The sequence below is a fragment of the Ambystoma mexicanum genome, chromosome 11 (assembly GCF_040938575.1).
Source record: "Ambystoma mexicanum isolate Mex_15411 chromosome 11, UKY_AmexF1_1, whole genome shotgun sequence".
Classification (NCBI taxonomy): Eukaryota; Metazoa; Chordata; class Amphibia; order Caudata; family Ambystomatidae; genus Ambystoma; species Ambystoma mexicanum.
In genome coordinates this window covers 1224144267-1224159987 of record NC_090934.1, presented here as the reverse complement: position 1 = coordinate 1224159987, position 15721 = coordinate 1224144267, and the positions used below count along the sequence as shown (strand labels likewise).

Sequence of the window (15721 nt, the reverse complement as noted above, 5' to 3'; positions counted from 1 at the left end):
CGAGCGGGGTGCGTGCGTGGGGAGTTTTACATGCGTTTTCGTGGTTGGGGGGCTGTATGCTGGTCCACTGGCCTTTGCGCCAAGTACTGGATTTGTGCAATTTCTTTGGCGCACGGGGCGGGGTTGGGGGCATAACTGGCGCTGCTGCAGGGTCGCTGCGCCACTCTGCCCCACGGCTGGTTATGGATGTATAAATCCATGAATACGCTGTGCGCCAGCCACGTGTGCCACTTGTGCGCCAAATTCTATGAATTACCCCCTTAAACAGTCCAAAGCCTGTATATACGTCTCATGTTTTGTACGCACTTTACTGTCGTGATGACTATTCTGAAAGATGAAATTAGCATAATACCAAGCGTTCATTGTATGCTCAGTAGGAACGCACATTTGAATTACTATCACAGACATGTTTGATAAAATGGTGGTCATTCTTATGTTTACAAAATGCACGTTGTTTTAATGCAAAGCAGCCAGCACCCAATATTCAGGGCACCCACATTATTTCACACCTAGCTCCAGCCCTCAGTCACAGCCACACACCTGCCAATCCGCCTCCTCCCACCTGATCCCCCACCCCCTTGTCCATGTGCAGCACTAGAGTACACACAGCAAATACAGGTAACCAATTCACACAACATTGTCTCTCAATTACTCCATTCAAACTGGAAACCATTCACCAAAGGTGATGCGTGAATCCTGTGACTTACCCCTAGAAGGACAGGCACAGTAACTAATCACAAGCATGGGTGTCAGTGGATTACAGGCGGGTAGGTGGGGGTTAACACCTGAAGAGTACCAAGAACACTGTCGCGCAGTCTGCGTTGATGGTCCATTGCTGCGCCCAGGTTATACTGTCCTACTTCTATCATCATGGCTGTCCTTGCAAAGACAATCAAACAGCACCTGTACGCTCGGTAGAAAAACAGAACTCACCTGTTGACCCCACAAAACCTTAGTTACCTGTGAGATATCCTTACCAATTTGTTATGTTCTTGGTAACAGTGATCCAGTTAAAAAAATGGTCACATATCTGTTCAAATTTGACACTAGCAAAATGATCCCTTGTAGTTCTGCAGATGAACTACCAGCAACCAAAAATCACACGAAGGTCGTGCTTAGCCAGCCTCACTATAGTGAGTAGACATCTGAGTTATATATTGGCCTCCTAAAGATTTTGCGACTGGGCTTGTTTGCATTGTAAAACTAGGGAAAACGTACATCCATTGGCAACCCGAAAACAAGTTTCAATTAGACCCCTCCCCTTGTTATTGTACCTTCCTGTGATTATGTCCCACTAAAGTGTCAGGCGTTTTAAGTGCAGAGGTGTTCCACCTTATCCCGCTACACTGGACAGGCTGCTCTTTTAGCCCCGCCTGCTGCACTGCGCTGCTCGCAGACATCACACCTTATGAGGGTTAATACCTGCAAGACTCCTGTCCCCGGCAATACCCACTTACTGAGGCATTTCCTTTGCCCCCCCAAACCTCAACCGGCAGGTGGAAGCCCTTCCCAGCGGAGAGGGGAAGCGTCAGGGGCTCCTCGTGGGAACTATTGCTACTGCAACGATTGTAATTACAGAGGCAGCAGACAGGACGGGAAGGCTTTATAGGTCAAGTGCGGCAGAGCCTGTCTCTGAGCTCCCAGGCCCCGTCTTCCAAAGCAGCCTTGCGGGGGCCCAACAGCTTCAAGCAGGCATTCGCACTTTTATCATCTCCTCACCCCCCAGGCAGCGACTCACCTGTTCAAAGGCTGCAGGCATAGCAGATCCTTTGAACTCTGGGGTCACGTCAGGCTTTTTATACAGAAAAACAAGACACCATCAGTGACTGGAAGCCTTACATAAGACCCCTTCAGCCAGAGTTCCGAGGCACTGAGTGAGTCCTCCTTATTGCGAACTGTTCCGCGACACATTTGTTCTAGGGCACTTTGGGAGGAGTGCAGTTAATTAGGATTTTTCTTCCACCGTCTGGGTTTTTTCGTGGGTGCTTTGATTTTAGGGGATGTGCTTCATCCAATTCAATGTTAATGCCACCCCCCACCCAACCATCCATCGACATTCAGGCTTCCAAAAATGACATGGAACTCAAAGTATGGTGTGCGTTCTTAGACTTATAGTTTACCATTCAGAATGTGAAAAAGCGACAATGACATTCTTTTGACTTAACATGTTGCTATGGGGATTTATATGTTTTCACGTGGCTTTATTATGCAATTTGTATTTTTTGTAAGTAAACTCTACAACACAATATTAAGGTAGACCTTGAAATTCAACTATTTCAGCCAAAGCTGTGATCCTGGTTACTCCCACCTAACCCCACCCCCCATTTGGCAGACCATCCCACTCCCGCATTTTTGGATGCAGCCTCACTACCACCAAGTTCCTATTTTCCACTTCCACCACTGGTTCAGTTATACGCACCTGCAGAGCAGGCATACGCTCACTCAATCCCATACACATTGCATAATGCACCCTTACATGCACACTTACATGCAAACATACATCCATCATGTGCAAGGGACTCCTCTTTCAGAAAGGCATCTGGCTGAGCTTCCTGATCACCGCCACACTGACAGGAACAAGGAAAGGGGAGTGCACCACGCGCAGACGGAGCACCCCTAAAATAAACACTCTGGTTGCGCAGCAGAATGGTCCTTTATCCCGTTGTGCAACCAGAGCGTTTCTTTCTGAAAGAAATTTCAGAAGTCGAACTGCGACTTCTGAAAGAAACTATTTTTTTCAGAAGATTCTGGAGGCTGGGCATTGCATGGGAGGCCCCCACGCAACGTGGGTGATGAGGGGGCCTCGGTTGTATACTAATTGACCTTTTCACAATTGTCCTCGGGAGAATTGACCCAATTTAGAAGGTCAATTAGGACATATATGCGGGGGGAAACCCCACCGCAACCCCCACCCAATCCAAAACCCCCTGCAGCCCCCCACCGAATCCCCTTATATTATTTATAATTCAAAACCAACCCAATACATAAATAAAATAACTAAAATAATATAAAGGTCAATTGTGCAGAAGGTCAATTAGGACCACTATAATTAGGTCAATTGTTCAAAAGGTCAATTGTAAAAGGTCAATTTGGGTAATACCGGCGCCTCCGCTATGCCAGTGGTCCTACGCTCTGAGACTCTTGCTAGGGTGAGATGCAAAGTTCTGTGCTCTGAGAATCGTGCTATGGAGAGTGGCAAGGTCCTAAGCTCTGAGAATCTTGCAAGGGTGAGATGGAAGGTCCTGCACTCTGAGAATCTTGCTAGTCCCAGGATGAGATGCAAGGTCCTATGCTCTGATGATCTTGTTACGGTGAGATGCAAGCTCCTGTGCTCTGAGAATCATGCTAGGGTGAGATGCAAGGTCCTGTGCTCTGAGAATCGCGCTAGGGTGAGATGGAAGGTCCTACGCTCTGATGATCTTGTTACGGTGAGATGCAAGCTCCTGTGCTCTGAGAATCGTGCTAGGGTGAGAGGCAAGGGCCTAAACTCTGATATTCTTGCTAGTCCCAGGATGAGATGGAAGGTCCTACGCTCTGAGAATCACGCTAGGGTAAGATGGAAGGTCCTGTGCTCTGAGAATCGCGCTAGGGTGAGATGGAAGGTCCTACGCTCTGATTATCTTGTTACGGTGAGATGCAAACTCCTGTGCTCTGAGAATCGTGCTAGGGTGAGAGGCAAGGTCCTAAACTCTGATAATCTTGCTAGTCCCAGCATGAGATGGAAGGTCCTACGCTCTGAGAATCACGCTAGGGTAAGATGGAAGGTCCTGTGCTCTGCGAATCGTGCTAGGGTGAGATGGAAGGTCCTGTGCTCTGAGAATCGTGCTAGGATGAGAGGCAAGGTCCTAAACTCTGATAATCTTGCTAGTCCCAGGGTGAGATGGAACGTCCTACGCTCTGAGAATCGTGCTAGGGTGAGATGGAAGGTCCTATGCTCTGAGAATCTTGCAAGTATCATAGTGAGATGGAAGGTCCTATGCTCAGAGTCTTGTTATGGTGAGATGCAAGGTCCTGTGCTCTGAGAATCGTGCTAGGGTGAGATGCAAGGACCTGTGCTCTGAGAATCGTGCTAGGATGAGAGGCAAGGTCCTAAACTCTGATAATCTTGCTAGTCCCAGGGTGAGATGTAACGTCCTACGCTCTGACAATCGTGCTAGGGTGAGATGGAAGGTCCTATGCTCTGAGAATCTTGCTAGGGTGAGATGGAAGGTCCTGTGCTCTGAGAATCACCCTAGGGTGAGATGGAAGGTCCTACGCTCTGATAATCGTGTTAGGGTGAGATGCAAGGTCCTGTCCTCTGAGAATCGTGCTAGGGTGAGATGCAAGGTCCTGTGCTCTGAGAATCATGCTAGGGTGAGATGGACGGTCCTACACTATGATAATCTTGCTAGGGTGAGATGGAAGGTCCTACGCTCTGATAATCTTGCTAGGGTGAGATGGAAGGTCCTGTGCTCTGAGAATCTTGCTAGGGTGAGATGGAAGGTCCTACACTCTGACAATCTTCCTAGGGTGAGATGGAAGGTCCTACACTCTACGAATCTTGCTAGGGTGAGATGGAAGGTCCTGTGCTCTGAGAATCTTGATGGGTGAGATGGAAGGTCCTACACTCTACAAATCTTGCTAGCATGAGATGGAAGGTCCTACGCAACGAGAATCTTGCAGTGTCATTACAATTGTTTTCCATTTTTCCTGATGATTCACCTGATTTCAAACATTTATTCAGCTGGCATTGAGCCCTTGAGACCCAAGAGAGGCTCAATGCGGGATATACACCCCAGAAACTCTACGCTTCTGAGGGTTTCCAAAGGTACCACTTTCATGCTTTGATGCAGCTGTCATGTACCCGCACATCCAACTGTCTCATTGGAAGTTGCTGGTTTTTTGTCAGCAGCCTGGCAGCTATACCTGGAGACAATGTATACCAGCTCCCATATAAACACCCTGCTACCTTTAACAGCTAGACCATGTTGCCCCAGGTAGAAAGTGCGTGTTATAGGAGGCCTGGCACTTAGCTGGGAAGCCAGGCATGGCTTTAACAGGAGTTCGTTTTGTTTGCTTTGAAGATTATGGGCTCCACTGCTTAATGAGCAAGCCCATTTACAACAAAGGGTAACTGTATTCATAGCCCACCAAGTTCATATGCGGGACCACGACCCACAGTGGCCTGTACTGAGAATGGAGCTACAACCCTCTTCCTGGCATCAATCCTCCCGCAAGTTCTGGGGCTCTGAACCAGGACAAAAACATGGCCGACCCACTCGGTGCAGTGGCAATCCACAGTGAAAACTGCCAAAAGCACTCAGTTCCTTCCCCACTGGGACAGGGAACACTGAACGACTGATAATCACAAGTGCATTTACCCAATTAAGAGTCTGACTCAAGCAGGTAAAGGAGAGGAGTGCTGCCAGAGGCTGCACTTTCCTGTGGACACTGCACTGAAAGCAATATGATAGGATAGGTTATTTATAACGCGCTTAATACTCAGAGGTTTCTAAGCGCGGACACAGGGATCGAACCTGTGTTGCTGCATGTCGTCTTGCTTCCAAGGCGAGCACGTTGCCCCTGAGCTATCCTCCCGAGACAAATAGGGAGCACGACTCGGGATTAAACTGGCCAACAGTGCAGTAGGCAAAGCTCAAAGGGCCGGCCCCACAGGTCAACGTGGGCCACGTTCATTACTTGGGAAACTCTGCAGCTGGTAGTTTAAAGTAATTGTATCCGACCAATGTGCATTAAAATGCAAATTTTGACATAAATATTTGTAAAGAATTCCCGGATACCACAGAGTTTGTCATAAAATGTTATGAATTGTGATTGGTTGACGTGGGCCGCTGCTTGTGCTGCCTGGTACTATTTTGTGACCCTGGCTGGACTCCCAGACAGCAGAGTCCAGGAGAGCAACCAAGTGAGGCCATGCCATGTTCTACCTGTCAAGACTAACCAACTTTGGCAGCCAGGGGGGTGGAGGCTACTGAATGAGACCAGTTCTGAAGTGCCCAGAGTGAGCCAGTGCCTACTGCATCCCTTTCCCCCTACTTACCGGCTTCCTAGAAGCCACAGTAGTGAGCCAACTGCAGGGGAAGGACTGCTTCACGCAGATGCGTTCACAGGGGGTGTGGGCAGTGGCGCAACACCATTGAGACAATTGGGCTCTAGTCCCCTCCTACAAAAAATGTTGGGCTATGTTGACTCAACCTGGCTGACCTACAGAGCCGTGGCCGGACAGAACATAGATGTTAAATGGAGCCTGGGCTTCGCTGTTAACAAAGGCTCAGTGGATGACCAGCCACAGCAGGTGGCGCTAGAGAGACAGCAGCATACCAGGCCGCCCGTCTCCCCCACCCCGGAGTGTTGATCGCCTCACCTTTTCCAAGGGAGGCGGAAGGGGGGTGCTTCTGGGCCAGCCAGAACCAGCCAGACCCAGGGTGATGCTTAAAGGTCTAAGACTACAGGGCTCTGTCTCTTTGCAGCCCTGGACTAACATACGGCCATACACTCCTTTAGGAATTTGCATCCCGGGGTTTATTAGGGTACAACCTGATAGGCTAGGGCTATTGTTTACCAAGGAAGTGCCTTCAGCTGTGATATTGGTTCATTCTGCATGTAAAAGGTGATGATTCCGAATACTTTGTGAAAAAAACAATTCGGCTCCATAGGTTGTGTGGTTTTGTTGCTAATTTGTTATTTCTATCACAAGCAGAGTTACGGGCGATCCTAGCAAGGGATGAGTTTTCGCTGCTGTTCCTGATGCGAGTGGTACCTGCTGGCCGCGCACGGCCCAAGTTCGGGGTAAGACGGGAACTGACTCCCTTACAGACAGCTGAGACTCCCAGATAACTGAATACAGTGGTCCCCGGTGTATTCGCTCCAGGCAGGTGCGTGGGAGCTACTTACGGCCAGTTGGTAACCAGAGGCAGTCGCCCACTATGCAATAACCCAGAAGTGACAAAGGTCACCCAAGGAAAATAAAATACTGGTGAAAGCCCAGGAATTGGAAAGGGTCATCCAAATGTTGTTGTAGGCCATTACGCTGAAGGACGCTGGGACCGCCCATTTTGCTGACTCCAATAAAATGTGATCTGTTTGTTCCAAAAATAATATTGTCTCTGTGGTCTATTTTGTAAGTGCATATGGTCTGTGGTTTTGGGGATGGGGGCCAAAGTACAGGATGGTCCTGCTATGCAATTACTAACCAAAAGCATTTCGCTGTTAGCACTTGCATTCGTATGCATACATTTGTAGGCAATTGAAATCGTGATGTGGGGTTAGCACTTGCAAGCCAGGGGAGTGAGTGGAGGGGTAGCGGGGACAGGAGACCAGTCATTCTCAAATCAGTCCATAAGTGGGTGGTTTCAGAGGTAAAGGGCAGAGAGAATAGTCTCATTGGAATGTGTAAAGAAAGTAGATGCCCTCCACACAAGTAAGTTTGCCACTCCCCCACATTCTCTGAAGTTAGCGCCTCGCCCATCATTTGAAGGGTCACCCCACCCCTGATATTTTAGCCTAGGTGCACCCCTGGAAGGGGCTGATGTGCGCATGTGCTATAGGCTGAAAGGCGAGGAGGGAAGCCTTTCCTGAAACTGGTGGCATTACAGTTTTACTGTGTTTGTGCAGATGCAGAAAAAATGTACGTGCACAAACTTAGTAAAACTTTAATGCTGCTACTTTCAAGACTTCCATCGCCCATCTGCCTCAGCAAAATCGAATGCTCACATCAGCCCACTCCCCACCGATGCGAGCCAACATATAACCACATTATGTGTACTTTCACATCCGAGGGTAGGGGGATTTATGTACGCACTTGCTTTTTCTAGGGCATTTGTTATGTGGCTAGAATAGCAGTTTGGTACAGTCAGTCTAGTCACTTATTACGGTGGCATGACCGTATCTTTTTTTTAAACTTTTTTTTTAATGTGCATCCATAATAAAGTAGGTATGGCATCTATTATTACATTGCTATACTGGAATTTTGGTGCAGCCAGTCTAGTCATGCATTACTGTGGCATGACCATGGGCCTCATTCCGAGTGCGACGGTAAGGGGTTAACGGCACCGGTAAGGATGCCAGTGCCGTTAACCCCCTAATGCCGCATTCCGAGGTCCCTTAGTGGGTCCCACTAGGGCCGGCTGATTTTACCAGCCGCCCTTAGCAGGACCCGTTAAGGGACCATGGAGATAATAACGGATCCGCTATTTGCGGGCCCGTTATTAGCTCCTTCCCCATTCCCATTGAGCCCTATGGGGGCTCGAATGGGAATGGGGAATGGTTTTCGGAATGGGGATTTACCGGGTCCGCAAAGGTCGGAATGTCCCGGTAAGTCCCCATTCTGATACCACGGACCCGGACAAGGGTTTGGAGGCAGCCATGGTGCTATTGGCACCATGGCTACCTTCAAACTCGTAATGACCCCCCCAATAAATGTACAAGTGTTATGGTGTACAATCTACTTTTTCTTCCTCAAGAATATTTATAAGTTATCTAAAAAATTAGCAAAGTAACTAAATGTGTAAGTTGTCTTTAAATCCAATAAAATGTTCATTCTCTCTGGCATATAGTGCTTTAAAATGTACCATTTGATACTTGGTCCCAACACCAGACAACCCTTGGGGATAGACAGAGGGAGGGGAGCCTCCAAGTTAGCCCCACCCAGTTGTTGAAGTGGCCTCTCCCAACACCAGTTTTTCCCCTCCTCGAAATGTAGGTTTCGTTGTGCCACTGGGTGGGAGAGTGTTAGCACCACAGATGTTCATTGCTCCACAGAAGTTCATTGCTATCGAGCTCCATTGACCCGGGAAGGAAGAAGGGCTGAGCGGACCTGTCTGAATTCAACGTTCTGGGCCTGAGGTCAAACATGGATCCACTGTAGTGGATACATCAGTCCACTGATCCACGGACAGGCACTTTACTGTGTCTGCACAGAATGTGCCCAAGTAGCTCATCGGACCATGCTGAAGCTCAGCTATGACAAATCAACTTCCGGGGCACGAGTGGTGCAGAGATGAATATCGGTTTCTAAACCATCAATCGGCCCCACGCTGCTAGTACACCAGAAGGAATCTGAATAAATTGGGAAAACAAGTCAATTATAAACCTCCTTGTCCAATTTTGGTAACGTCGACGGAACAGAAGGCTAATCTCTGGAAGGTGTTGGATTTGTGGTTAGTTGCAACACAGCAAAAATACAATTATTACCCAATGATAATTGGGACTGTTCAGTCAAAGTTGTATACACAGATATAGTTTATTATCATCACAACAGACAGTTCTAGCAAACTATAAAATACAACCCACCCTGTAAAGGAAAGCAGAGGACAGTTTCAAGAAGCAAAAGGGATGCACTCTAGGTACTGACAGGAGGGTAGTAAAGTAATTCACTGCAAAGATATTTGGTTTCAGCTAAAGGGATCAATGGGCCTTACAATGTCACTTGGGGCCTTCGGAGAAGGACCAGGGGGAAAGAACCACAATGTAACTTGTGACGTAGGAGTTCTTGGTGCTTGACAGAATCGAGTCAGTTTCAGGGTGCATTGCAGCTTCTGCGACACAGTTCAAGATGGGAGACAGTGGTGGGTATCAGGCAGCACAATTGGCGGGCGAAGCTGGATGGATGGCTGCAGGGTGGCCTACATGGCAGCTCAGGTTCAGGAATCATTGTTTCAGTTCTGGTCGGCGGTTCTGAAGCACTGGTCAAGGCATCGCAGACAGCTTTGGCGACTGCAGCTTAACAGTCAGCGGTGCAGTCGGTTGCAGCTCGAGGGGCTCGACTGGCTCAAAAAATGTCCTTTAAGGCAGACGTCGGTAGATGCTTGTTGTTGCACTCCTCATAGCTTCTTCACTTGGCTTGTGTCATCCTTTAAAGCGGACGGCCCAAAACTGAGGAGAGTGTTGTAGGCAACGGCCTGGTCCTTGGTTTGGTTTAGAGACCCTCTGGCACTTCCTACCTAGGAAGCTTGCTGCAGAGTTTAGCAGCCACGCTGTGTGCTGGCTGGGTACCAGTTTGGGAGCTGCTTGGTGGGTCCTCTGCATTCAGTATCTCCCTCTGTTCCCTGGGAGATGTTTAGGGGAGGGACCTTGCTTCCCTCATGGAGGTCCTGGCCTTCCTATACTGGTGGAAGATATAAGGCAGACTGTACCTTCTTTCAGGGTCCAATGCTGAGTTCTTCTTGCTTCTCCTTGCAAAGTCTTCAGATGATCAGCCCAAAAGAGGGGCTCAACCCTCTTTTAAAGCCAAATGCACCAGAGTGATTGGTGTAGGCTAATCCTACTTTAATAAACCAATCCTGGGTCCCCATCAACAATCTCCTGTCTGCATGAGGTCACAACCAGAGTGCTATGCAACAAAAAAAGTAAAGAGGTGTAAACATGTAATACTAAGTCCCACCCATCTTCCTGTCTGTTGTGGATCAAAGGGTCTCTGTTCAACTGAGCTCTCTGTGGTTTATGATTAAAGCAGCAGGTCTCCCTTGAAGCTGAGGCGAGATCAGACTTTCTGGCGCCATCAATCTACATACTCGTACCTTCTGAATGGGTTCCACCTGTGGGGAGACCTACACACAGTCCCAAACATGACATTTCACTGTCAATCAATACTACGGATGAGAGCTGACTTCAGGTTGACACAATGCATATGAAAGGGTGTTGGGGTGTCCTGCCTCTTTTGTGAGCCTCTGCAGCCAGGCCCCATGTGGGCCTGTTTGAATTCAACTATGATTAGTATTGGAATGCAGCCACCAGCTACAGAGCTAAACAAAAGAACATGGCACATCCATGGACCCTTTGTAAGTTAATTAGGCTGGCCATGGCAGGGTGAAGGTTTGGCCCTCCCCTTCTGAGATGGCATGGTGTACTCCTGGCTGTCGAATCATAACTAAATATTACAGGGGGACTGCCCCATAGGGTACATGTGCCTATGTGTATGTCGTACGGTGAGCACAAGAAAATGTGTGCAGATTCACTCCCACACATCTACCATCATTCAATTTCATATAAAATTTCAAAAAAGCCCAAGTGAGCTCACACCCACCGTGCGGATGGTCGAATTCCTCACATCAGCATATGTGCCCTCTCACACTATGGCTACAATTAGGGGTTTTGCCATGCAGTGGTTATGCCCTGCATCGTTCAGCAACCAACCTCGGGTCCCAAAGATCCAACACTGATGTTGCCACTGAACCAAAGGATTTCCCACTGAGGAGGGAGTCTGAATCCTCCGGCTAATGTAACACACATCTGCTTGCGTGCCTGGACACATTTTGCATTTTCCATCTTTCTGAAGTGCTAAAAGACACCATAAACACTGGCAAGAGCTGCATGAAACTGTTTTTGGTGGCATCCAGCCCCTACCACCCTGCTGCCTCCCTTCAAGTATTGCACTTGGGCATGGCTTGACCACACCTTCCATGGTAGCCTCTTCTGGACAGGATAGAGCATGTTCAGTGTGTGCTGGCATAGGAGCTGCTCCCTCCTGGCACCTCTGTCGTACACCTCATAGAACGAGCATGCACACTGCCACCTACAGAACCACGTGAAGACATGCATCTGGCACACTGCCCTTCATGCGGCCCTCCATTTTAACCCTCAACCCGAAACTCTCTCCTTTCACTACATGCAAAATATACTTGTCTTTTTGAGGTCATGTTCCTTCAGAAGACCTGATTGAAGCAAATCATGGTAATGCTCTCTTGTGTCATTGGCCCTCGAGAAGCACAGCTTCATCACGGGACCCATAGACAAAACCAAGGAGATTGAAATGGACTGTAGCTTCGCCCTACACAGATAGCAAGTCTGCTCAACCTTTCATCCATTAGAAGTTGATCCAAGCAGTGCTATTGGTTTTGGGTAGTCAAGAAACACCTTATTTATTTATTTATTGGTTTCTTATAACACACTTAATACCGATACTAGTTTGGTTTCTAAGCGCGGATCTGGGATTCAAACTTCTGTTGCTCTGCATGGTCTTGCTTCCAAGACCAGCATGTTACCCCTGTGCTATCCTCGCAAAGCAGGTGGAAACGAGCACTATATGCTTCATATTTTTGTGGATATGAAAGAGCACCCTACAGCCAATTAACAGAAATCAGGCTATTAATCTAAATACCTTATTCTAGATTTTATTGAAAAAAAGGTTTTTTTTTTCTATTCTAGTGCATGCACATTTGTGCCTCATTTGAGCCGTTGGGTCATCTTATTGGGCAAGCGTCTGCAACCTGTGCCTCTCCAGATCATTTAGACTACGAACCCCATAATCCCTCTCCATTGACAATGCTGGCTATGGCTGAATGGTGCAAGTAATACTCCGAAACATCTGGAGGGACAGAGGTTGCACACCCCTGTGATTAGGTTTATGGTGTTCCATGGGAAGTCTGCCCATGATTTGTACCCTGTAGTGCAGGCGTCTGAACCTGCAATTCTCCAGAAGCTTTCGACTGCGACTCCCATGACCCCTTTCTATTGACTGTGCTGGGTATACCTGGTGGGTGTTGTAGTCCAAAACATCTAGAGAGCAAAAGGTTGCAAAACCCTGCCATTGAGCCAACATTGGAGCTCGGTGCTTATCCTTGGGTTGGTCACAGGCCGTCCCTTGGGAGTGGTGATGGCGTACATGGCTCATGTAAATGGGAGAGAGGACGGGCGTTTCATTTCACTTCTAAGGATGATCTACCAAAATGGAGGACGAAGCATTACCAAGCTACCCTCAATACACCAAAGATGCAAACCATGACAACAAAGGCCTCCGGATTTGACAACAGAAGCCTCCCGTTTACCATGGACATCTCATATCAAAAGGCGATTCCTGTGACCGAGGTCATCTGTTTGATGGACACAGAGAGTGAATACCACCTTATAAAAGGTGATACGAAAGAGGTCAAGGGTTCAGTGTGCTCGCTGACCAAATGCCCGCTCTTTGCACGAGGTGTTCACCTTAGAGAAGCTTCAGGACAGGCTCTGCAGCGCAAAATAAATGTGGGTAGGATGTCTAGGTTAGGATAGGCCACAGACATAAATGTAGGACTATAATTCGGCAGTAGCTAGCATGGCTACACTTCAATAATGGGAACAGGGGTGTGGATGGAGGGGGGATTCCAGACATTTCACTTGAGATATATGTGTTATTAACTGTGCAGATTCGGATGTGATCAAGCTGTCGGGTTTCTAGGTCTGGAAAAGATCAGGGGCTGCACTAATGTGGGGAGTGTCTGGATCATGCATGTCAAAAAAGGAGCTTTTGCTCCAATTGCTACTCCAAGCCTTGCTTTAAAAGTCTCAGCGGCAAAGCCCACCTGCTGCTTGGTAGACATCTGCGGTTAAGCGTAAATTACCAAACCATTAAAAGGTTTATTTGATTTATAACTGTTATGTTGAACTGTTGGCATTTCCTCTCCACAAAAACAGGGATTTTTTTGGGATAAAATAAAAAAACGACCTAGACTGTTTGACAGGTAGCCCAATTCCAGCAAACCAGGAGATCTGGTCACCCTAAAGCAGGGTTCTCCATGGGAAAGTCCCAATACAAGGAAACTCAAGGGAAGAGACTGTATGGAAGGAGGGATGAAGGCTGTAAAGGCAAGCACCTCAAGAGAAGGCATGCGAGGAGGAAGGGAAGGAAAGAAGAGCTGGGAAATGGAAGGCAAGGTAATACAGGAGCAAGGCAAGGATATGGAAGAGTGGTGACAGAAAGGCAGGGCATGGAAGGGCATGGCATGAGAGGGCAGGGCAGTGCAAAACAAGGCAAAGGAGTGCAAGCAAAACAAGGCAAGGGAATGCTTGACAAAACAAGGCATGGGAGGGCATGGCAAAACAAGGCAAGGAAGGGCATGGCAGGTCAGAGCAAAATAAGGCAAGGCGGGACAAAACAAAGAAAGACAAGCACAACAAAATACTGTATAAAATAGAGACACTATGGTAGGCGGAAGGAAGGCGAGGAAAGCAAAGTAACGCAAGAGAAGAGAGGAGCAGAGAATGAAGGGTAGGACAGCAAAGCTAGCCAATGGAAGGCAAGGCAAGGCAATACAGGGAAAGACAAGGATAGGGAAGACTGTGGAAAGCAAAGAAAGGCAGCACAAAACAAGGCAGGGCAGCGCAAAACATGGCAGGACCAGGCCAAACAAGGTAGGACCGGGTCAAACAAAGCGGGACCAGGCCAAACAAGGCAGGACCGGGCCAAACAAGGCAGGGCAAAACAAGGCAGGGCAGGAAGGGTAAACGGGCAGGGCAACGCAGGGCAAACCAAGTCAGGGCAGCACAAAACAAGGCCGGGTAGTGAAAAACAAGGCATGACCAGGTCAAACAAGGCAGGACCGGGCCACACAATACAGGACCGAGCCAAACAAGCAAGGACCAGGCCAAGCAAAGCAGCAGGGCAACACAAGGTAACACAAGGCAGGGCAAAACAAGGTAAAATAAGGCAGGGCAAACCCGTGCAAGGTAAAACAAAACATGGCAGGGAAGGGCAAGGCAGTGCAAGCGAAGGGCAGAGACTGGCGATGCCTCTGTTCTAAATAGAGATGCTATGGTCAGGTAAAGGAAGGCTAGAAAAGGAAAGTAACTCAAGAGAAGAGAGGGGGAAGGGAAGGCAATACACTGGAGGACAAGGACAATGAAGACTGGGAACGCCAGGGAAGGCAGGGCAAAACACAAGGCAAGCAGACCAAGCCAAGGCAGCACAGGCCAAGGCAAGGCAACGTCAGACAGCACAGGCCAATGCAAGGCAGCGCAGACCAAGACAGTGAAGGAAGACAAAATTAGGCAGTAGAAGGAAAGGGGTGAGACTGATGAGGCCACCGTTCACAATATTGGTGGCCAGGGGTAAAAAATGACTTTATATTCCAGTATCAGCCCACCTCCCTCCACCATAACAAAGCGCATGACATCGGAGAGACTGAAAGACACCCAAACATTTGAATAGACAGGTCCTCGAATTCCATTGCACCCCACCCCGAGTATAGACATGTCAAACTCACTCATGAGGGGGGGTGCTGGGTTCGGCCGGCAGATCCAGGTACCAGTCGTCATAGTTCTCCTCTTCCGCTTCGGTGCTCCAGGTCCCATTTCCTGCTCCGGTCACAGACATGGCTCCGCCTCGGCCTTCAACAGAGAGGCGAAGTCTCCTCCAGGAAGGGTGCTTCCGGCTGCCTGGTCTCCTCCAGGGGTGCGGCCCCCAACCCTTCACTAGCGCCACTCGGGCAGACTCCGGCACCTTGCGCTATGCGTCCACCTCAGTCTCTCTCCGGGGCACGAGCGTTCCAGCAACCTGCAGAAAAGCACAGAAAGGGAGAGAGAGAGAGAGAGTGAGAGAGTGTGAAGGGAGCGCCACCGGGGAGGGACAGTCTTATCCAGGGATTACCGGCCCTGAGGTATTTCTTAATTGGGGCCTAAGGGCCCCAAGACGCTGAACTAGGTCAGATGGGTGCTGGACTGCTGGTGGCCTTTGTTCGGAGCCATGAGGAGGGGATTTTCGAGAACACTCGGGGACGGGGGTCAGGGGTGAGGGAATGCGTGTGCCACTTTGATTGTGCCAACCTTTGGTGTGAAGGAGGAGAACTGTGGCCAGCGGGTCAGGGCCGGCAGAGCTGGCCATCGCACAGGGGCTTTCTGGGTGTAGCACGTGAAACACGTGAAACACGTGCTGCATTCTGGACAGCGACGGATAAGCCCTCCCAATTACCGGAATGAAGTGAACCCCCCCTCCCCCCCCCCATTCTGCTTGGCCGTTCCCAACGAA

General features: G+C 48.9%; 1 protein-coding gene across 2 annotated transcripts in view; it reads right to left on the bottom strand.

The window, feature by feature from the left end:
* STRA6 (signaling receptor and transporter of retinol STRA6) overlaps window positions 1–15721 on the bottom strand; it is a 336152-nt gene that overhangs the window by 188215 nt on the left and 132216 nt on the right. For both annotated transcript variants that reach the window (XM_069624589.1, XM_069624590.1), the window contains exon 2: window positions 14961–15250. In XM_069624589.1, coding sequence (XP_069480690.1) covers window positions 14961–15070 — 110 coding nt within the window. In that variant the 5' untranslated portion in view covers window positions 15071–15250. The remainder of the gene's footprint in view (window positions 1–14960; window positions 15251–15721) is intronic.